This window comes from Blastomyces gilchristii, assembly GCF_000003855.2.
Source record: "Blastomyces gilchristii SLH14081 genomic scaffold supercont1.32, whole genome shotgun sequence".
Classification (NCBI taxonomy): Eukaryota; Fungi; Ascomycota; class Eurotiomycetes; order Onygenales; family Ajellomycetaceae; genus Blastomyces; species Blastomyces gilchristii.
The window spans coordinates 194,506-218,585 of NW_003101651.1; the positions used below are offsets into that span (position 1 = coordinate 194,506).

The 24,080-nt window shown below is 36.3% G+C and overlaps 4 protein-coding genes across 5 annotated transcripts; 3 read left to right on the forward strand and 1 right to left on the reverse strand.

Annotated features, from left to right (window-relative positions):
* The first annotated feature begins 12,086 nt into the window (after positions 1 to 12,086).
* On the forward strand, positions 12,087 to 15,103 carry BDBG_08962 (monooxygenase). Its single transcript, XM_031723806.1, has 7 exons — positions 12,087 to 12,560; positions 12,659 to 13,060; positions 13,131 to 13,459; positions 13,557 to 13,900; positions 14,013 to 14,163; positions 14,314 to 14,418; positions 14,487 to 15,103. Exons 1-7 carry the CDS (start codon positions 12,377 to 12,379, stop codon positions 14,649 to 14,651), a joined length of 1,680 nt encoding a protein of 559 aa, XP_031581140.1. The 5' UTR covers positions 12,087 to 12,376; the 3' UTR covers positions 14,652 to 15,103.
* Positions 15,104 to 15,603: 500 nt separating this feature from the next.
* BDBG_08963 (MFS monocarboxylate transporter) lies at positions 15,604 to 18,569 on the forward strand. The gene is made up of 2 exons (XM_002620622.2): positions 15,604 to 16,104; positions 16,198 to 18,569. Exon 2 carries the CDS (start codon positions 16,510 to 16,512, stop codon positions 17,941 to 17,943), a length of 1,434 nt encoding a protein of 477 aa, XP_002620668.1. The 5' UTR covers positions 15,604 to 16,104; positions 16,198 to 16,509; the 3' UTR covers positions 17,944 to 18,569.
* A 26-nt stretch (positions 18,570 to 18,595) lies between these two features.
* Positions 18,596 to 21,218, forward strand: BDBG_08964 (uncharacterized protein). Its single transcript, XM_002620623.2, has 4 exons — positions 18,596 to 18,775; positions 18,850 to 19,262; positions 19,347 to 19,414; positions 19,529 to 21,218. Exons 2-4 carry the CDS (start codon positions 19,214 to 19,216, stop codon positions 20,177 to 20,179), a joined length of 768 nt encoding a protein of 255 aa, XP_002620669.1. The 5' UTR covers positions 18,596 to 18,775; positions 18,850 to 19,213; the 3' UTR covers positions 20,180 to 21,218.
* Positions 20,586 to 23,480, reverse strand: BDBG_08965. Of its 2 annotated transcripts, XM_031723807.1 has the most exons (6): positions 22,890 to 23,264; positions 22,579 to 22,678; positions 22,449 to 22,452; positions 22,027 to 22,379; positions 21,376 to 21,904; positions 20,739 to 21,329 (listed from the first exon to the last, which is right to left on the reverse strand). In XM_031723807.1, exons 1-5 carry the CDS (start codon positions 22,994 to 22,996, stop codon positions 21,572 to 21,574), a joined length of 897 nt encoding a protein of 298 aa, XP_031581141.1. In that variant the 5' UTR covers positions 22,997 to 23,264; the 3' UTR covers positions 20,739 to 21,329; positions 21,376 to 21,571. The 2 variants fall into 2 exon arrangements, with proteins under 2 accessions (XP_002620670.1, XP_031581141.1); XM_002620624.2 differs by having other exon boundaries at positions 20,586 to 21,904; positions 22,890 to 23,480.
* Positions 23,481 to 24,080: the final 600 nt, after the last annotated feature.

Consider the following 24,080-nt stretch of genomic DNA (forward strand, 5'->3'; position numbering starts at 1 on the left):
AAGAAGAATAATTATCTTACTTTTCAGAGATATTTCTACTATCTTGTTATCTATTATAAGAAGCTCTGTCAGAGTACTGAGAATGTATATTATGATCTTTTTCTCAACAATCTATAAGATTACCAAAGATCATTTATCAAGATACATTTGAATAAGTTTTTCTTCACTGACTAGAAACTCATTGTTAACATTGATATCAATGATTTAATAAAGCAACTGATCAATTGTACATTCAAGAAGATTATCACTGAGTGAAAAAAGCAGTCTCAGACTGATTCTGTGACTGTGAAAAAGAATAAGAATAAAGATGAGGATAAAAGCATATCTGTATGAAAGTGCACTCACTGCAGAAGATATAAATATACTGTTAACAGGTATTTTATCTTACACTCTGATAAAAAGAAAAAGAAGAATGACAAGAAGAATAACAAGAAGAAAGAAAAGAAGAATGACTTGATAAGTTCTCAATCAGCAGTAAATATAGTAATTACAAAGATTGAGTTCTATTTCTCTTTCACAGTTATTGAAAAATCATTCTCTAGATCTTGATATTTGAACACATATACAAGTCTGAATATGATGAGTGAGCTTTATTCTTTTTCAAATATCAAATCTTTTAATGATAACATCTCTGTTAATTCTGTCACTGAGAGAACTGAGTTTATCAAGAAGATTGAAACTGTCACCTTGAAGATTAAGAGTGATGATGTTAACTTACAGAATATTTACTATATTTCTAATATTACAGTTAACCTGCTCTCATTTGCAAAGCTTGAAGATCAGAGATTTCAATTTATATTATCTTCTACTATTTTCTCATTTTTCATTTACAGAGCTCTGAACAGCATTATTTTTCATACAGTTCAAACTACTCAGAACAACATATATAAGATCAATGAACAGAAGTTCAATGAGAATTTCAATCATTTAAATAAGACAGTCAAGTATATTACAATGTCACATAGACTGACTGCCAGGACTATGAATTTCATGTTTAGTCTCATTTGATCTGATCTCATACATTTCTTGATGTGAATCCTGCTGGGACTGGCTATTAAAAAAACATGTAAAGTGACTATATATCAGATCTTAAAATGAAATCATGACTTGAAAAAAATAAGAAAGTAGTTTCATTTGATCTCATTTAGTCTCATTCTTGGCATAAAGTTACTATTTTTAGACATTTTAAGGTTTTTTTTAGACTATTTTTAATTTTTTAAAAAGTAATGCTTTTTGGTAATGCTCAAATGAGATTTAAAGTCATTTAAAGCAATAAAAATAATTTAAATTGAGAAGTGAAAATCATGGTCTCATTTGAAAAATGTGATAAGAGTAGACAGTGAGTCTCACTGAGACAGTATGAGACTACTATCTAATGTTAAAACTGTGTAATGGGATCAGTCGAATTGATAATGAGACTATCAAAAAATCTGGTCCTGGTTTCAGACATGGTCACACGGTCAGTCTAATGTCATATGAGTATAATTTTGACTGAAAAGTTGATCTTTCTGTGACTGCTGTTACTACTGTTAATAATGTTAATTCTGCAGATGTGAAAACATAGACATCAAAGATATCAAAGACTCTTTTGAATTGATATTACAATCTCAGTCACATTCACACTAATACTATAATTACTATAGTCAAGGATTCTCATACTGAAGTTATAATTAAAGATTCTAAGACTAAGTTCTTTTGCAAAGAATGTGTCAAGGCAGATATGATACAAGATTATTTAAAAACACTGATGCCTAGATCTATTCAACTCATTGAGAAGGTTCATATTAACCTTACAGATAATAGATATACATTGAAAGACCTCTTTAATCATCTCTTAGAGTCTTGTCAGAGAATCAAATACTGAATACTTATCATCTGTAATATAACTTACTATCATTGAGTATATTTTTTAAAGTTCAAGAATGAGGCTGTTCAATACTTTGAGTTATGACTCAGATTCATGAATAATCTCAGATATACAGTCTCTGCTTTTCTACAGACTGATATTGATGATGTTTTTCAATTCACATATATACACACAGTTATGAATTCATATAATATCAAATAAGAATTAACAGTATTACATTCATTATATCAGAATGATGTTTCTGAATGTGAAATCTGCACTATTATAAGATGAGTTAGATCTGCTCTTTTAAAAGATAATCTTTCTAAGAAGTTCTGAGCAGATGTTCTAGAGACAGTGATTATAATAATTAATAATACTCTCACATCTATAGTTCTTTACAACTCAAAATTTTAATTCTCTACTGCAGAGATCTCTGTGATTCTAAGTTTATATAAGATTTCTTGATATGCACTTATGAATACCCTGCTGAATGTGAGACATTTTCACTAATTAAGTGCAGAGGTTTTTATTCACTTGCATGAATCTCAGCAGCTCACAGATAAGCTCTCTTTATATACTGATTTATATTGTATCATTGAATTCAGTGACACATTGATATATCATCTATAGCATTCTGAATCTGATAAGATTATTATTAGTAGTAATGTGAGGTTTCTGATCATTGAAAAATCAGTTATTATATCTGTGAAACTCATTAATTATATTATTGAATCAGTTGTCACATCTGTGACACTCATTAATAATGTCAGTAAACTGAAACCTGATATTCATCTAATTAATGATGAAGATGCTTCTGATATTAATGATCTGAATTTCACATAATTACAGCTTATAAAATCACTGACTATATACACTTTAAGTCTTATTACAGATAATCTTCTGAAGTTCTACAAGAATATTATATCACAGTTAGAAGAGATAGAAGATTATTAAAAGAAGTCTATACAATGTAAGATTATCAATCTGAAGAGATATAATATATGAAGTTTAATCTCTAAATCTGATATCTCAAGAAGTGAATTAATTACTTCAGACTGTTGAGTGTTTCTTGAGAAAGATAGACCTGCAGATCTGAATATCAATTCTGATAATATTCTTAGAAAATTATATTAAGTGATTTGTAATAACTGACTTAAGAAGAATTCTAGAGAAAAGATCTACACTTCTATTATTACTGATACTGTTAATCATATTCTTTTTATAATAGTAGTACTATGCAGTTAAATACTTTATTAAGTGAATATAGTAATGATATATCTGTATGAGCATCTCACTAAGAAGATCTATATAAGACAACTTACTGAATTTAAGACAGATTTGCTGAAGACACTTATCTACACAGTTGAGAGTAGTCTATACAGTCTGAACTCTGTAATGAAGATCTGATATAATTACTTAACAGCTCTGTTAAGTAATCTTGAATTTACAGTCAGTATCTATGATTCAGTACTCTGATATTATACATTCAGATATTATCTCTATATAACAATCTATATTAACAATCTTAACATTATATCTGAAGTTTCTGAGAATGCTGATTAACTAGTAAGTATACTCAGTGAGAAATTAAAAGTCAAGAATCTATATCAGTTAACTAAGTATTTGAGTATAAAGATTAATTATTCAGATAAGAAAATTGATTTGATATATTATCAATATATTAAATATCTTATTAAAGATTTCTATCTTGATAATACAACTGTTATTAGAATATTAATAAAGAATGAATTCTATATTAATAATTCTTCTATATCTGAGAAAGAGACTGATTTCACAATTCAGTGATATTAATATGATATGAATTGCTTATAATATCTTACAGTTAAAACATATTCTGATATTACTTATACTGTCTTACTACTCACTCAATGAAATATTAATTCAACATTTTAATATTGAAAGACTCTATTATATATTATATATTATTTAAAAGAGACTATGAATCTGAGTATTTTCTACAGACATGACTTATATAAGAGATTTATTTCTATTAATCTTTTCATTCTCTCTGATTTCTCTGATGATTTCTACCTACTCTTCAGCTACTCAGATTCTGATTGAGTCAGTCTCTTGAATAATGATAGAAAATTAACATTCAGCTATATTTTTAAGCTCATAGATAGTCTGATTTCATAGTATTCAGTGAAGTAATCTTGTATATCTCTAAGTTTTAATAAGATTAAATATATGACTCTTAGTGAGACAGTCTGTAAGACAATATAAATTCAGAATCTTATAATTAAGCTTAACTTCATTACTACATCTCTGATACAGATTCTCACTGATAATAAGAATATTATAGATCTCATAAAGATAGCAGTTATTACAGTCTGAAGTAAGCATATTGATACACATTTTCATTTTTCATATTGACAGTTGAATCAGAGAATCATTGATTTAGAATACATTCTCACTGCTTAAGATAATAATGAATGAACTCACTAAATCTCTAAACACTGTGATATTTGTGTGATTCATGATTTTACTAGGTTTTACAGGTATAAAAGTTGGGAATGTTTAATTTTACATTTGTATTTGATTTTGACAGACTATCTTGGTGATTTGAGTGTTTTTGTATGTGATTCTTGTTATCTTGAGTCACAGCAAACGAATCGACCGCTTCACCACGAACTCGCTCGATTTTTCGAATAAGAACCCGCCGATAGATCCATCGAAAAGCCCTCGATCATACGAGCATTTTGACCCCATCGCCGACCGCATACCCCGTGTGGTGGTGGAGTTATCCAGCCAAACATGAACCAGACATCATTCAGAACTCCTGCGTGGGATTATCCCCCATTCTCCCCTATCACACCACAACCCCAGGCCAAATTGCCATACAAATTGTAAGGTGAAGAGACCTAGCCGTATGCATCAATCTTCTTGATTTTGGAAGATCTCCAATCTGTAGTTGTGGAGATATCTGAGGAGTGACCTTCATGAAAACCCTGTCCATCTTTGATGTTCCAAAACTTCAACACCAAGTCTCACCCTTGTATCGCCCTTTCCAATCTGGCCCATTCTCAGCAGAAAAATACAAAAAGATATCTCAGCAATAATATCAAGCACATAATCAACAGACAATGAGTCAACAGCATATTAACAACTATAAAATCAGTATATCTCAAGATCTGACTGAGCCTTTGATCCCTGCACAGTGAGATATATTAAATCTAGTTTTAATATCTTAATATTCAATAGATTCTGCAAGAGATTGAGAACAGCAACACTAGATTTCTATTGAATTTAAGAATTAACTCTATATTAATATAATCATTGACAAAGTCTTCTATTTTAAGATATAAATAATCAGTTCCTCTACATTCTGCTGACAATATTTATATTATTATATAGAAACAGACTTATATTCTCTATAATATTAAGACTCTGAAGAGAAAAAGTCTTGATAAAGAGTATACAGTAGTGTATATCTTAGCAGTTTCTATCTCATTCTTCTACAGCAGTCAATGCATAAAAAAAAAAGATCTTAGAAATAGTTTTTTACTTCTCTTGAAAAAGTAAGATATTTTTCTCTGAATTTTATATAATATTCTTACAAAGAATTAAAAACAGAGCTGTTTTCTGTCATAATTTCATATTCTTTTAAGTAAGAATTACTTTTTCAGTGACTGAAGAGCTTTTATTAATACTTAATTCTTTTTTATACTCTTTATTAACTGATTTGAGTTGCACACTTATTATGTGAGAAGAATTGAATAATTTAGAATAAAATTAAATAGTTTTAATCAATTTCTCTGTAAAAAATTGATTTATTTTTTATCAGTTTTTCTCTCAAAAACTGTTATATTATCTGATTTATTATCAATTAATATTATACTTTTTCTCACTGTATTTCAAGAAAGAGATTGTAAAGATTTTATTGATTTATCTTAAAAATCAATTTTAGTTTATTAGATTCTCTTCAAAAATCTAATCTAGTTACTGAACTAGTGTGAAAAAAATCAGATGTTTTATATACAAAAGTCTTTTATTCTTCTTTTGAAACAGTCTGACTAACTTTTCAATTGAAAACAGATTTAGAAATATCTCAATTAAAACAGTCTGATCAACTTTTCATTGAGTGAAAACAATGAGTTTAAAAATACACTCAGTTAATATGAAAAAAGATGCTTTCTCAAATGCTATTTCTGAGACTGAAATTCTGAAGAGAAGAAAGAAAGAAGAAATAGAGAAATAACAAGTTCTTGAAATACAGAAACTTGAAAAAGTAAGCAAGATTTTTAAAAAACAGTGTCTGAGTGAGATAAATGAAGAAGTTCTGTTAATTCTTCATACTCAGGCTAGATAACTACAGGAGATGATCAAGTTCAAACTTGAAATCTTAAACACAGTTCAAAAAACATTGAAAATTCCTAGTATAATCACTGACTCTTCATCTTACTCTTCTTTATTCTTTTTTTCTACTTTTTCTTCTTCTTTGAATCAGAAGAAAATATATACTCAAGCAGCTGAATCTGCTATTTCTAAATCTGCTATCTTAAAATCTGCTTAAAATTCTGAGAAAACTGAGAAGAATACTGCTCATGTCTCTATTTATAGAAAAGTGAAAAAGAAAATATAAAAAGAGAAAAACTTTCAAATCTTCAGAAATAGAAGACTTATTCTTAAAGTCTCAAATCAGAATATTCTGCAAAGAAACAAGCTAAACTTAAATCTTATTTTTAGAATTAGAAATGAAATTAATCAGCAGTTCTTTTCTTAGTTAATAACTGATATTAAAGTTCAAAAATCAGTTATAGCTTCAATTAAGTCATTATTCTTTGAAAACTTCATTATTCTGACTACAATGTCTGAATTCAGTACTGAATTCCTTATTCAGAATAAGAATCTCTGAAAGTCAGTAGTAGAATCTTTATTAAACACAACAATTCTATCTGAAAGAGATGAAAAGTGAAATAAATTCATTCTTTATAATATTTCAATTGAAATTTTTGACTGTGAAGAAGAAATGCTACTTCTCAAAAATGAATTAAAAGAATATAACTCTATTCAACTGAGAAAGAAGTCTATATAACTAAATTCAATTGAGTTCAGACAAAGCAGAAGAAATATCTCTGTTCTAGTATATATAAAAATACTTGAACAGTCAAAGATCTCTGAAGTAAGAGTAGCAGATTTGAAAATGAGAGTTCATGAATACAAAGACTCAAGAATGAATCTCAAAGCTCAAACACAGTGTTTAAACTGTCAAAGATATGAATACTTTATAATCTTATATTTTAGAGACTCAAAATATGCATTCTGTATCAGAGATCACAAAACTAGTAAGTATAAATATAAAACATGCTCAAAAAGAGATGAAATTTATTAATATACTCTGCTTAAGTACTCTAATTGCAAAGAAAAACATACATCTAGTTCAAAAGAATGTATATTTACTTCTAGAACTCAAAAGAACTGAAGAAAAGATAAAGCTTAAAGTCAATCTAGAACTGAAGAGAAGAGTCAAGCTAGTAGACTTATAACTATAAGCTTAAAAAAAAGAAACTCTTAACTATTTAAATCTTCAAACTCTAATTCTCCAGCTAAATGTAAACAGAATTTGAATTCTTAAACTTCTATTAAAATTAGAGAATTGAGAAATGACTCTGATAATAAACTAGATATAATATAAGCAGTTGAGATTTCTACTTTTAAGAATAGTTATAATCTACTATCTGATGATAGTGATTAGATTCTACTCTACTCTCTTTTAGTATGAATATACAACAAAAATAATAAAAAAAGTTTAAAAACTCTTCAAAAATTACATTTATTTAAAATAATGTGAATAGAAACTCAAATTGCATTTATTCTTGTCTTCAAATTATATTTGAATAAAAAGTTAATTTTATACTGCTTCAGAAGCTGAATTTTGATGCTAAGTAAAAATATATCATTTCTCATTCAAGCTACTACTACTTTTTATCTCAAAAGTCTGAGATAAAGTTAAGAGTAGTAATCTATAAAAGAAAGAGATCAAGATATTAATTTAATCTAAGATTTAATATTATATCTAACTCTGATATTCTGATAAGTGATATTATAGATAAAGAAAATAAGTTTAATACTATATAGCTTATAAATATCTATAATGAAAAGTCATTGAAGAAAAATAACAATATCTGAATAATTAATAGAGAATTTCTGAACATAACTTTATCAAGAAACTCTATAATTGTAGAAGATTTCAATACACATCATCTCTGATGAAATTCAGAATATAAGAGAGTAGTAAGAGCTGATAATCTAGTTAAATAAACCTTTAAATATTTAATAGATTTGATTAATAAGTCTGATCAATAAACATTCTTTAGAAAAGATATGAAATAGAAATCTATTATAGATCTAATCTTCATATTATAAAATCTAATAAAAACAAGACTTATAAACTGATTTATTAATTTAAATAAGACATCAGAATCAGATCATGAGATTATTTAATTTAAGATTAAACTGAGTGAAAAATAAATAAGTGAAAATTCTCTTCTCTCTAATCAGTTTAACTTTGAAAGAGCTGATTAAAAAGCAGTTAAAGAAAGTATAAAACTATTAAAATCTGAAAGATAGAATGAGCTATATTGAAATTCTGATCAAGATATCTCAAATGAAATGCTTAAGAATAGAGTGAAGCTTATTACATCTATTATTCTAACAAGTGTTAGAGATAATATTTCAAAGAGAAAATCTTCTAAGTATTCGAAATCTTGATAAAATGAGAATATCTTATCTAAAAGAAAAGAATTAACTACTGTTAGAAGAAATTGAAAGAATGATATAATATCTGATAAAGAGTTCAAAGCTGTCAGAAATGAATATTTTTCAGATATTAAAAAAGCTAAAACAGACTACTGAAATAAATTTCTTAAAGAAGTATAAGAGAAGAAAGTTTTTAAAGCTTTTAACTATACTAAAACAAGAAATGTAGCAAAACTTTCAATCTTAGAATATAAGTTTCAGAATGAATCATATACAGTAAACTCTTTTAAGAAAAAATATCAAGCTTTTATAAGAACTCTCTTTCAATACTCATCAGATTCAGATTCAGAGAAAGAGAATATATTACTTCTTAACTATATTAATAAAAATGACTGAAAATGATCTGATCTTACTCAAGATGAATTAGAGTCAGTTATTTTCTCAAGTTCAGTTAAGACTGCTGCAGAGTCTGATTCAATTAATCACTTAATTATTTAAAATACATACTTCTACTTAAAGAATGAATATTTTGAGCTCTTTTTCAATCTCTTAAAAAATGAATATCATTCTGAATACTGAAGAGAAGTCACTGAAGTGATTCTTATAAAATTTAATAGAAAAACTTTAATTTCTAAGTTGTATAGAGTAATATCTCTATTAAACTATCTAGAAAAGGTTTTAGAAAAGATAATAGCTATTTAACTATTTTTTATAAGCTCTGTCAGTAATTCTCTTTTATTCAGTGAATAAATGAGAGATAGAAAACAGTGTTCTACAATTAACACTGTTCTCTCAGTTATTCATAATATTCAAATAGTAAAGTATAAAGATCTGGTCTCAACTGTAGTTTTTATTGATATAAAAGAAGTATTTAATCATGTTTCAAAGTCAAAACTAATTCAGATATTAAAAATATTAAAACTGTCACTTTCTCTAATAAAATAAGTTAACTATTTTATATTTAAAAGAATTATACAACTTTTCTTTAATGAAATAAAATAAGACAAGACTGAGATAAAAATAGAAGTATTATAAGAATTTTCAATCTCACTCATTTTATTTATAATATACACTGTATATCTATTTAAGAATAGAAATATAAGAATAGTGAGATCTCTGAGTTATATGAATAATATTGATCTAGTCTACAGTTTAAAAACTATTAAAGAGAATTTAAAAGTAATTAAAGAAGCTGCAAAGAAAATCTTTGTTAGAATAAATATCAATTAAATTCAATTTAATATGAATAAAACTGAGTTAATTCATTTCTTTTCTAAATTCAATGAGAAAGAACTATCTCTATCTCTTTTAAATAGAGAGATTAAACTCAGTATAAATATCAAATGATTAGAAGTATGATTAAACTTCAAGTTGAACTTTAAATATCACATTCAATAAAGAACTGTCAAGACAGAAAGACTATTGAATAATATAATCAGACTATTAAATACAGAGAGAGATCTATTCTTCCAGGCTATGAAACAGTTATATATAGTCTGTATTACATCAGTAGCTGATTATAAAGTTCAAGTTTAATAAAATAATTAAGAGAATTTCACTAAACTCTTTCAAAGTCTGTAAAACAGAGTCTTGAGAAGAATTCTGAAAGTATTTAAATCATCTTCTATTAAAATAATGAAAATTGAAGCTTCAATTTCTTCTTCTACTATTAGATTTAAAAAGACCTGTATAAACTATATTCTGAGAGTTATAAAGATAAGCTTAAATTATATAATCAGAGAAAGAGTCTTATCTTCATTTTTATCAATTAACTCTGAAAATGAACTGAATTGAAATAGATTTCTTAATTAAAATAAAAATGATTCTTTAAAGAAAATGTCTTCTCAACTTTACAGACTATACTCTCTGATTAAAAATCAATTTTCTTCTTTAAATATTGAAAAAGTGAATCATGAGAAGTTATCTCTCTGAAGAGAAAAGCTTGAATCTCTTATAAACTTATAAATAAGTGAACTATTAAAAGAGAAAGAATATGAACAGTATTTAAAGAGAATTTCTATAATTAATATAAAAGACTCTATTCTGATTTATTTAGATGACTCAAAGAATGAGAATCTGAATAGATTAGATACAGACATTGCTTATACTGAAGATAATATTAATTTTATCTCAGATTTCTGAAATCTAGACTGTGAATCTGAAGTCTTTGATACTGAACTATTTATAATAGTGAAAGCTTTCAAACTCATAGAAATAAAATCTTATAAAAGAGAAAATAGTTTGAAAGAGATATAAATATTCTCTGATAGTCAAGCTGCTTTAAAAAGACTTAGAAATAGTCAGATTTATAATAATCAAATGAATCTTGAACTGATCTTAAACTCTGTTTTAAAAATTCAAAAGAGAAGAATATTAAAGCTGATAATTTATCTATACTGAGTTTTTATTTATATGAATATTCATAGTAATGAATTGATTGATTCAGCTGTAAAAAAGAGTGCAGAATTAAGCAGATCTATTCAAAAAGTTATATTCTGATCTTTTATAAAGAGAAAAATAAAAGAATCTTATTTAGATAAATGAAATGAAAGCTGACAGAAATAAAAGAAGAGTATACATTATTCAAGATTTAAAATAAAACTCAAGTGAAAATCTTGTTTAATTAAATATAAAAAGAAAATATTCTCATCTATAATACAGCTGAAACTAGAATATAACTATTTCAAATCTTATATATAAAGATTTAATAATAGATTTAACTTAATAGAATGCTTATTCTGCAATGTAAATGAGAATTCTGAGTATATTATAATACACTGTGTATTATACAATAGTCTCAGAGTCAGATTAAAAGAGAAGTATAATCTAAATTAATTAAATATAAGATTCTTATTCTCAACTAAGACAGAAATTAAATATTTAATAGACTTTCTATCAGAAACTCAAGCAGCTATAAGAAAATGACTAAATTCAGAATTATCTGAATATAAAGAGAAGAAAATCAATCAGATATAGTCTATTAAAACAGCTATATACTATTTTTTAATAATTTATTTTGTTACAGTCTTTCTTTACTTTATCTTTTTCTTTCAATTTCTTTCTATCTATCTATTTAATGTGTCTATCTTTAAGACTGTGTTCTCTTTTTCTTTGTCATGATATTGTCAAATAATTTCAAAGTATCAGAAGATGTTAAAACACTGTAATTTATAAACAGTTTTTATATTCTGAGCTGGAATTTTCTGATTTTGTATATCTGAAATTGATGAATGTATAATAGTTAACTTTACAGATATAGGAAAAACCCTGAGAACTAAAAGTTCTCAGGTAGATGTCATAGTCTCTGACTGCATACATCTATAATTGAAGAATAATAATAATAATAATTGTTATCTTGAGAGGGGGTGTTGGCCCTTACAGCCGTTGCGGTTAGCGATCCCACTAGATCACGTGACCCACCACTATATTATGTTCTTGTAGATAGATCTATCAATACAACCTTCAACTATCCTACAATGAAAGCCTCTTCGCTGTCATAAATAATCGGCATATCAAGCTTAGCCCTCGGCAGCTGTTATCAATTATTTATATAATATATATATATCTACTGGGTAACTACATCGTTAGTTGAACGTGGTTAGAACATTATTAAAGATTCATCGTGGTGATTTACCTAAATAGTTAGTTACCTAAAATACTTATTTACCTCGGCGCCTTCGCCGGCTTTAATGCCTTATTTATTTATGCTGTGCTTCTTTCTCTCTAAAATCGAGGGCGGGCACATCCATCACCAGAAAGCACGCCTCAACATTGACACCTACGTAGAAAAGATCAAACAAACCAAAAATGCTAGCAAGCAAGTCCACCCACAAGGATGGCTCGTCATACTCTCGAGTGGCCTGTATTGGCGCTGGTGCCTCAGGCATTGCCTTGGGAGCGACGTTGAAGCGATGGTATAACTTCGATGACATCCGGTTTTTTGAGCGCCATCCAGATAGCGGCGGGACATGGTGGGCAAACAAATATCCCGGTAAGTCGGGAATCGTATATCGATGTCTTCCTCGAGGGAGGATCCCATTCCTCAAAAAAAAGAACGGGGGGAAAAGGAGAAGCTAACTGTTCCTCTAGGGATTGCATGCGACATCCCGTCTGGGCTATACAGCTTCTCCTTCGAGTTGAATCCCGACTGGGGAAAGTTTTTGGCTCCCGGTGAAGAAATCAAAGCATACCATGACCGTGTCCGAGACAGATATTGTCTAAGGGACAAAATGGCCTTCTCAACTGAAGCCCTCCGGTGTGAATGGGATGAAAAGTCGAGCCTTTGGACGGTGTATCTCCGAGACCTAACGACGGGAGAAGAGTATACCCACACGTGTCACATACTCTTCACCGCTGTCGGAGTTCTTGTTGTGCCTCGTAAATGCGATATCCCCGGTAGCGAGAAGTTCATGGGCCGTATCTTTCACTCAGCGGAGTGGGATTCCTCTCTGGACCTGAAAGATAAGAATGTGATTGTTCTTGGTAATGGCTGTGAGTACATCAAAATAATTTCTCTAAAATTTCTAGGTAGCTAAAGTATTGATGTGCAAAATGGTTCCAGGCACCGGATCGCAAATCGTCCCCTCGATTTTGCCCGATGTGAAGCATCTCACGCAAATAGTCAGATCAAAGCACTGGATTGTCCCGATCATAAACCCCTCCTATTCATCATGGGTCAAGTGGATATTCCGTTATATCCCACTCACGATGCGAATGCAGCGATTCCTGATTTTCTTGCTGGCTGAGCGCAACTGGTCCGCGTTTAAAATGACAAAGAAAGGTGCGGAGATACGAAAGCAGAGGCGTGCAATGGCAGAACGATATATGCGCAAAAGAGCCCCGGCAAAATACCACGATCTTCTTATTCCTGACTTCGAAGTCGGATGTAAGGTAAGTTTAGTTTATTGATTTAATCCATTAGGGATTTCCCACGGAGCTTCCCATGCCAGAAGAATATGGACTAACATATCACCCCTTTCCTTCCCAGCGTCGAATTTTTGATAGCAGCGGCTACCTTGAGTCTCTGAACGCAGGAAATATTACATTAACCAATGAGAAACCATTGGAAATTCTCCCCGAAGGCATATTGACTGATAAGGGCCTTGTTGCAGCCGACGTTATCGTGTTGGCCACCGGTTTTGAGGCCACCAACTACATGCACGGATTGGATATTGTCGGGCGAGATGGATTGAGTGTCAAGGAGCACTGGTCTAAATATCCAGGACCGACAGCTTACAACAGTTGTGCTCTCAGCGGGTTTCCCAACTTTTTCATGTTGTTGGGTCCCAATTCGGCGACGGGACACTCGTCTGCGATCATGGCATCGGAGAAGTGAGTACTCCCATCCTCGTTCTATTTCATTAGTTAAATACAACCTATGGGAGAAAAGGGGATGGCCAAGGGAATCTTTCGCTAACGACTAACTATTAAAAAATGTCCACAGCACCGTAAATTATGCACTGCGCATTCTGAAGCCGGTATTCGAGGGAAAAGCAGCGATTGTCGAGCTCAAGCGGGAGGCAGAAGAATTGTACGCTTATAAGGTTCAGGATGATTTAGACAAGACTGTTTTCAATTCTGGGGGTTGTCAGTCAGTAAGTTGCACTCGCTTGTCTTCCGCTATCACGTTCTCTCTCTCTCCGGCCCATATCTAGGTCTTGTTCCACTTTCTTTGCTTGATCCCCTATCCCTGGCAGGCACAGTAGCTAACAAACCCCCCCCCCCCCTCCCTCTCCCCCAACTAGTGGTATGTCCAAGGCAACAAGTGGAATCCAACCACGTATCCATGGTCCCAGGCGTATATGTGGTACAGGAGCCTCTTCCCTACCTGGTCAGATTGGAACATACAGGTACGTCTAACCCGCGAAGCCAGTCCCAAATAATATAGCTAACAGCTAACTCCCGTTGGTGTCTGCAGTGGAAAGATTCCCAGAGAAAAAGCAAGACAACAAAATCTTCGCTCGCGTTGATTGCTATGATTGTTAATGGTTTCGTGGTATGGAATTTATACCCCCAGTTGCCGGCTCGGTTGGGAATATCGACAGGGTCTCTTAGGACGGTTTGGGAGCGTGTGATGGGATGAAGGTTTGACACTTTGCTGCTGCTGCTGCTTCTTTTTTTCTTCACTTCTTCTCTTTATTTTCGCTGACGTTCAATGCATTTTATTGCCTTGACGGTTTTTGCTGGAGGCATCGGAATGAATCTTCGCGTAATTTCTGCCGTGATATAATATACATAGCGTTGCTCATCATATTTCATATCAACAATTTGAGAAACAGGGAATATACGACGAAGGCAACCCCATTTCCTTTTTTATGTTGAATTAACCTATTAAAAAGGTCCATCGATTCCTCCTTTGTTCAAATCTGATAGTCGCTCATTGTACGGAGTCTGGAACAGATTAGCTATTGCTTGCTGCTACCTGGCCCACGAGGCGTGCTCGGTTCCCTCACATCGGAGAATTCCTAATAATATGCGGTTCAAAATATGTGCGATGTCTCATGATTATTGATTTGCCGCTTGAGCCGAGTGGGGGTTTCGTTGTTGGGATTGCCGATGCTTGCTCCTCGGCCGGCCTGATGGAAACGCTAAGCGAGCCTGCAGCCGCCTGCATGGAATGGGATTGGATTGGGTGGTGGCTGGTTTGCGCCCTACAGCCGACATATCTCCACGTTTTAGCCGCATTCACAGCAAGCCAAACCCCCCCCCTCCTCCCCTCCCCCCGTAGAGTGCAGAAGTATAGATATGCAATAATAATAATAATAATAATAATAATAATGAGGCAGAAATGTTCGCGAAGAAATTGGATTTTCCAAACTGCGAAGATGAGATTGATTTATCAATCTGCTCTCAAATTGTTACCGCGGGGTAATTACTCATTTTCTCATGGAAAACCCAAAAACCCCCCCCACTGTTGCCACCGAGGGCGGCGGCGGCGAACTACTACACTACGTAGAGAGTGGACAAAGTCGTGAGGAGAAGAACCGTTAACCTACGAAGAAGACTTTTTCCCGTTTTTTAGTGTCTGTCTTTAAAGGTAAAATAAAAAATAAAGATAAAGATTCCAATTTTCGGCTTCTGGTTTTTATGACTGTTGTCGAAGGGCTCGTTCTTGCTCGCTCCTTCTCTCCTAGTATCTCAGAAGCGAGGATATTTCCCCCCTTGCTGGAGCTGATTAGGAAGCCGTTACTATTAATATATTCCTCCCTTCCGTCCTGCTCTTAATATTAGATATCTTCCATTGTTGAATATCGAAACCTTCGCATATGCAATAGTGTTGTAGGGACATATAGACATAGACAAAATCCGCACTCTTTACCTCTGTTTTCTTTCTTTCTTTCTTTTTCTCTTCTTTTATCATCGCCCCGTTTTGCTGCAGCGGTCAGACAGACAATACAATTCCACCAGCCTCGGGCCCTTTTGGATAGAAAATTCATATCAACAGCCCAGGGAGCCGCTCCCCTACGTTGCGCGTTCGATTGACCATTTTCGTGTGCGCCCTTTGGTTCTCTCTTTCAATAGACATTCCTTTTAAGGTGTGTTCCGTCCTCAGGTCCCATTTCCACAGAAGCTTTGCCTATGGGCTATATCTGCTTGGAATCCCCTAACAGTTAATAATTGAGTCATAGATTCCCCCACAAGCATAATTAATATAAGCATTAGTCTAACACCTCAGAGGAGGAGTAATCCTGAATCGATATCGTTATCCTCAAGAAGAAAAGTCGAGTTCCTAAGCTCATGTACCGGGACGCGATCATTTATTAATTTGCACCTGAGTCGCCTTGTTTGGCCTTGAAAAAGCATACAGACTTTTCGTCCAGGGACAAAGAGTCTTGTCCGAAATAGTCCAAGTCCTTGACGATTCTTTCCACGCAGACCGATATTGATGAATATAAAGCGGTAACAGACCAGTCATTCAAACCCTCAGGAGTCTCGAGAGGATGGAGAAATCCCACCCAGACATTAGTCCCCCAACGGACCTCGAAAAAGCGCCCGGCCCCAATATTGCGTCACAGGCCTTCTCTAGTCCCGAGTACGATGACGACCTTCCAATTACGTGCGTCTCGCCCAGGCTATCCCCCACGCAGACTGTCGCAGGTCCGATCTATCAAGAGGGTGTGTTAGAGAAGACACTTTCGCTCGTTCGGACAAAAGACTCCGGAATGGATCCTGGCCCCCCACCTGACGGAGGCTTCAATGCCTGGCTCCAAGCGGGTTTGAGCCATCTGGTCATTTGCAATACCTGGGGGTATATCAATAGCTTCGGTGTGTTCCAACAACACTACACGACATCCCTGCAGCGGGTGCCATCAGATATATCTTGGGTGGGAAGCATTCAGATATTCCTTCTCTTCTTCATCGGAACCTTCTCAGGCCGTGCAACCGACGCTGGATATTTCAAGGTTGTGTGGACGGCAGGCGCGACAATTCTAATTATTGGAATCTTCATGACTTCACTAACCACGACATATTGGCAACTTTTCCTTTCCCAAGGGCTGTGCATGGGTCTCGGGTGCGGGCTGCTTTTCTGCCCTACAATAGCATTAATGCCAACATATTTCACTTCCAAGCGAGCAATTGCTCTGGCAATCGGTGCCACCGGCTCTGCGACTGGAGGCCTCATTTTCCCCGCAATCGTATTGTCATTGCTCCCTCGCATCGGATATGCCTGGACGATCCGAGTTTTGGGCTTCTTCACTCTCGCCACGTTGACTCCCTGCTTCATATGGCTGCGACCACGAATCCCACCTCGAAAGAGCGGGCCATTTTTCGACTGGTCTGCCTTTAAGGAGACGAAGTACTCTTTGTTTGCAATTGCTATGTTCCTCAATTTCTGGGGACTATACGTTGCATTTTTCTACCTCAGTAGCTTTGGCCGCAATGTCATCGGCCTTTCACGAGAGAAGTCGATAGATCTTTTGTTAATGCTGAACGGCGTCGGATTTATTGGCCGACTTATACCGAATTTCGTATCAGACTACTATACAGGGCCATTCAATGCTCTAATCCCGTTTAGCCTTATCTCAAGTATCTTGATATTCGGCTGGACAGGGATTAAAGACATCAACGGGGTGGATGCATTCTCCGTTTTATATGGATTCTTCGCAGCAGGAATCCAGTCATTGTTTCCTGCAAGCTTGTCATCTTTGTCCCCTGATCTGAAAAAGACCGGTATCCGATTCGGTATGATTCTAAGTGTTGTGAGCTTCGCTTCATTAACGGGATCGCCAATTGCAGGGGCTTTAATTCAAATGAATAATGGCGACTATTTGTATGCACAAATTTTTGGCGGCGCTTCGATGCTTGTAGGGGCCACGGTATTGATTTGTGCAAGGCTTTCAGTTACGGGACCAGTATTGCTGGCAAAGGTCTGAGGTATATTAGTCGATTCTTTCATTGTGAGAAATAATGTGTTTCACGTATAGGATTAGAAGAGTTCTCTTTTATTGTTTCATCCGCACACACAAAACCATGTTTGCAGTTCACTTTTTCAAGTACGACGGCGGTGTAAATTGTTTCCATTTCCCTATGCCCTTTTGCTGTTTCGTGGCTCAAATCTTTGTTTATAATAAAACGCGAGATGTTTATATGTTTGATATGAGCATTGAGCGAGGGACTAGATAGATACGGCGTTCGTGAAGTAAAATAGAAAAATGAATTGAAACATGGTGTTCAGAGGAAGGTGACAACAGAGCAAGCTCATAGAAAGCTGCAAATCTCCGTCCTCCATTTCACGCTCAGACACGTTCGTTCTTCTTGACACTTTGTGGTGAAGTCGTGAAAAGATCTACAGAGTACAGAGTACAGAGTAAAAGTAACTTATGGGAATAAGACGAACGAGGTAGGAGGTCACATGCGCGCGCGTCTTGCTGAGTCAGAACGGCGCTGATGTTTGTCCCGCCCAGGTTACCTGGGGCTTAAAATACAGTTGAACGTGGTCCCAATTTTGGGCGGGAAAAACTTTCTGGCGTGGCTCTGATGCTGGAATCGTTGAACAAGCAGCCCCATTACAAGATATGCCCATCGTTTTAAATACTTTGAAATCAATTAATATTTCCTTAAGTAATTAGAGACATGGTAGCCCCCATTAAAAACCTACATATCGCTACGCTACAAGCAAGTCTCTTGTGTACAACTTCATCCAGGAGTGAGGGTGGATTAGTTAGAGTATGGGGGTATTTTAAATGGGGTGCGAATAAGTTGAGAGTATGGTTGAGCCTAAATTGAACCCAAAGCTCATGTTCAAACTTGTGAAGACTTATTAATATTATTTTATGAAGCTCAAAAGTTCCGTTGACAAACGACAAAACTGTCTCCATTTTTCTTCTACTCTCTATAGCTATAGACATATCCTCTTGCTTTGCTATTCGAAGCTGAGAATACTCGTGAGAGGATATTGCCGATCCAACTCCTATAGTTAACTATACTCAAAACCTGTATTCCAGCTTTTCACCCAGCCAAATTCCCCCCCTCAAATTGCTCCCAAAACGCCCCGCATTCAATCCAAGCGCCTCATTTTCTACCCCTCGCTCGCTCGCTCGCTCTTAGTTGTCCACCAACATTCTTCACGGGCACCCACCCCCCTCCATTTACTCTACTATCTCTATCGTACTCCTTCCGTGCAATCTATCATAAATTGTCAATATGGCTCCCCGTGGACGTGGAGGAAAATTTAGTAAACCAACTCGCGGAGGTATATATATTTTGCTCTCCAAACTACCTGCCCATACATAACTTGTTGGACATGACATTGACTCTATTTTCACTGCTTATTTAGGAGGTAAACACTTCAGCCGTAATCTCCAACCTTTAGATAAAGATGGAAACCCTATGGGCATGTGGCGGGTACACATATTCTCTTTCCTTCCCTTGCGAAATTCAACCTTTTTGAGTCATTTACACCCAACCCCGCTCAAAGTTTCCATGAGAGTCCTAGCTAAGGTGGCATCATCTTTCTAGGACCCAAACGATATCGTAGATGAGTCATCAGAAGATTCAGAAGAGGGTTCCGAAGAGGAATCTGAGGAAGAATCCGGAGGGGAATCAGGCCCTAGCCACTCTACCACTGCACAAGAGATGACCCGCGAAGAACGCAAAGCAGCCGCCAGAGCTCGAAAGGAGGCCGCCATTGCCAAAAAGAACAAAGTCACCCCGGGCGACCTGCCCCCATCCGATGACGAGGATGAAGACGACGACGACGGCGACGACGACGACGACGACATGCCCGCTAATCCCAACCATACCGCCAAATCGCGCTCGCAAGCCGCAAAGGGACCCGTGGCCAACGGGGAAGCTACATCCACCGCGGCTAGATCGGGCGATATGTCACAACTCTCCCGTAGGGAGAGGGAAGCTATCCAGGCCCAGCAGGCGCGCGAGCGGTATATGAAGCTGCACGCGGAGGGCAAGACTGAGGAGGCCCGTGCTGATCTCGCCCGCCTGGCTCTTGTCAAAGAGCGTCGTGAAGCGGAGAGGGCACGCAAGGAGGCTGAAAGGGAGGAGCGGGAGGAGCGGGAGCGCGAGAGGACCGAGGCGAAGGAGAGGGAAGCGAAGTTGCGGGCTGCTGCGCTGGGTCCTGCGGCGAAGAAGGGAGCACCGAAGAAGAAATGATTATACGCCGCGTTCTCTAGTTTCCCACCCCAACTCCCCTCTTTTTTTTTTTTTTTTTTTTTTTTTTTTTTTTTTGCTTTTGGAATCTTTCATACATCTCATGCTTCCCTGCACGCTTTGCTGCGTCAGAGTGCTTTTATGACGTTATCTTGCATCCTTTGGTTGTGCTGTGTTAAATCTTCTATCCCCGTTCCGGTTTACATTTTTATTCTCCTTCCGGCTTCTTTTCCTCCAATTATTCTAAATTTAAATACACATCACAAATGAAAGATTTTCCATCGTTTTCCTGGAGGTTGGTTTATCACTCATCTCACTCCGTTCGAGGCGCGGTTCCACTATTTTTCTTGGCTAGCATTTTTCCGTTATTGGTTTTTGGTGATATAGTTAACTATGGATGGGAGAAATGCGAGCTTTCATTCATACGAAAAACTTCCGCCCCCATAGCAGCCACCCTTTTATACTGGGATATATGAAAAAGGAGAATAGGGGGAAGGGCCGGGAAGGGCGAGAGGGGACAAATGTAGCCAAATTGAATATATATATTTTTTGGTCAGGAGGGATCATTGCGAACCCTACGTCGTCATTATTAGACTTTTCCTCTCCTCTCTCTTCCTGTCTGCAATATCTTCTTCGAAGCCCTCACTTAATTTTCCGTTGTGGTTTTTTCGCCCCAACGACGAATTATGGTGACGTGGAGTCGTTAGGGACTCAGCTACATACCCACTGCGCCTAACTTGACGCTTCCCAAGAGCCCCTTGGGGTTTGGTTAACGAAGTTTTCCAAGCTCCGTGGTAGCCTCCTGTGCAACGAAGTAGCCATCATCTAGTGGCGATGCACAGGTGTGTATTAGTTGACCATAAGAAAGTCAATTGAGGTCAGTTGCTACACTGTAGTTCCGACTTGATCTATTCGACAAAACAATAAGACAAGAATATATGACCATAGCCGCCGGGCTAGTTGGGTTTGTAATGTAATAATAGAATTTCAAAATCAAAAACCAAGAAAGATACGCCGCCAACCCAGCTAAATAATAGAAAATTTAAAACGCACAAAAGCAAGTAGTAAGTACTTGATCCCCTATTAGGAATAAATGGGAATACATAGCATAGGGTACATGCATCTATCGCACACCCAGGGAGATATGGAAACACTAGTATCCGTTAGTTTGGGCACGCACCAGCGGCAGATATTCATACTTTCATAGTTCAATGATTTGCCTCTCTTGCACCCATCCCTTCTTTTCTTTCGAGGTACGCATTCTTCATGTTCTCTTCTTCTCCTTCTCCTTCTTCTTTTTCTTCTTCTTGTTCAATCCCACCAAAAAAAGCCCATCACAGACCGGCCCCATTTTCATGGCACATCGTTTGTCAAGAATGGTTCATTAAAACGCTTTCATACCCCCCAAAACAACCCTTCCACAGCCATCCCCTGCCCCACTATCCCCCAGCCCACTATCAGACTAACCAGCCACAGTGCTGCAAGAATAAGAATGGGAGCAAGTAATAGTTCCGTATGGTGGAGAAATGGCAGGGCGTTATAACCCAGGAAAGTGATGTAGGTGTAATATGTCAGCGCGGAGAGGTACAGTGTGTTTCCGAGGACCGTGGCAAGTGTACTGGGTGATGATTCTGAGGCGGAGGAGTTTTTCCGTGTGAGGATTGGAAGCAGGAGGAACTGCAGAACGTATAGATGGAGGTAGAGTGGGAAGAAGGCGCGGTTCGATACCTAAAACTCCGACAGTTGTGTTAAACCAAAATTAACGTCCCGAAGGAGCCAACCAACCAACAAAACAAAAAGAAATGCGTGGGGAAGATGAGGATGGAACGCAATGGAATGCAGGCACGCACATCAAAACAATATCCAAACTCAACCTGCTCCTTCTCACCAGGTTGCGCAAATAACCCGCCCGCCGCGCCGCGCCGTCTCGTCCTCCCCAGTATAGTCCTGCCACCCCTCCACTCGCCGATTCTCGCGGCCGGCCCACCTGGTCCAAACAGCCGGCCAATGAAGAAATATGTTAGTGTCGAGACGAGGAGCGAGGAGCCGATGAAGTGGACGAATATGAAGAGGAAGGATAATCGGACTATGGCGCCGAATGATGGGGTGTATGCTAGACCCCAGGCAAGGGCTGTGAGGAGGAGGAAGAAGGAAAGTAGGTATGTAAAGGAGGGATCGGGGCGGTGCCAAGTGTTTTTCGTTTCTGGATGCGGTTTTGCCTAGGTTAGTTTGTTCGAAGGTAATATGTTAGGATATAGATAGGTATATTTACGTTTCTGTGCCAGTGAGGTCTCCTGTTAGCTGTATTATGTTTTGTATATTATGAATCGGAAGAGGAAGGAGATAGACCCCCAGCAGCAGCGAGGGCGTATAAAGAAAAAGAAACGTATAAAAATACTGACATGATAATACATAGACTTGAACACCTTTTTAGGCGCAATAAGCAGCGACGTCATTTCCCAAATCGCCATTTCAAAATCCATCTGCGGGAATTTAAATAGCCTGTTTATAGAATATATAGATGCCGTTAGCGTTAGGTAGGTATAGTTCCCCGCATCCGGTGACATGTTGTTTGCCGTTGAATAGCTCTGTTTTTCATTTCGTTTTTTCCGGTTTCCATCCTTGAATTGAGACAATCCCCTGCTAGGGATCATAAAACCACCAATTTATAGCACGACGGATAGATAAACGAAGAAGAGAAAGAATTTCTCACCTCCGGAAAAATCTGGGCATGCGTATCGACGATTCCCGCCGCGGAGCTGTGCTGCCGAAGTTGGCTGGGCCGGCATGCTGCCGGGGTACTGAGATATGAGGGTTCATGGCCCCTCGTGATGGAGGTTCTGACAGTGGCGGGGGGTGTATAGGAGGGCTGGTTAGGTAGAGATTCGGATGGAAGAGAAGGAAGGAGGTTGATATAACAGCAGCCCTCGTTTAGGGTAGCGTCGGGGGATTGATTGTTGTTTGATTGTTGTTTTGCTGATTGAATTGGGCCACGATGGAGTTTTGGTTAACTCGCGCCTGTGGCGCTGCTTAGCGCGATGGAGTTTGTCATTGACTGGAGGCTTGATGCGGGGGTTGGGAAGGTCGCCTATTAGCCGCGATGGAGTAAACATGTTATGTTTTATCGTATAAAAATATTTAACCAGCTTCAGCTGAACGGAGTAATTTGCAGTTTGAGAAAGAAGATATAACAACGAATTTGGCGCTCTATCGTGTTCATGCTGATTGATCTCTTGTGGTTAGTATACGGGGCTACTTGAGAGAAAAAAACCTTTCCCCGTCATGGCATTGACAGGCTTTGATATATCTACTAATTTTTGTCTCAGTAAAAGAGATAGAAGGAGAGAACGGAATAATTTGGAGCGTCATTCATATTGCCATTTCTCATTTATCTCATTCCAGCCCGGCTGCAAAGTCTTTCGAAGCCCAATCGCATCAATCACAACTAGTCAGCAGATAGTTGAACCTCCAGCGTTTCTCGCGTCTTGTTCATCGACTCTTCTTTTTTTCCTTAGTCTTCTTCTTTCCCTGGCCAATATGTTATGTACTCTTTCAATGATGTCATGAAATGGCACGCTTGTAAAGAATATGTTGAATGTAGAATGTTAGATGTAGACCCGGAAGGAAAAAAGGTGTCATGCTTCCATTCCACTCTATTTCCCTCGAGAACGGGAGAATAAACTGGGCTATATAACCCTGTTGATACACACATTTATATGTAAACGAAATGCATAACGTTATCCTTAGATATGAATCCATCTAGATACCATACCAGCACCAGCCGCCATGGTGGGAAAGAGGCTACATCATGTAAGAGTTAGCAGCAGCGCACTACCGTACTTAATTAAATTTATGTAAAAGTCGAGAAGGATCCATCATCTATCCACGTATTCTACTCGGTGGG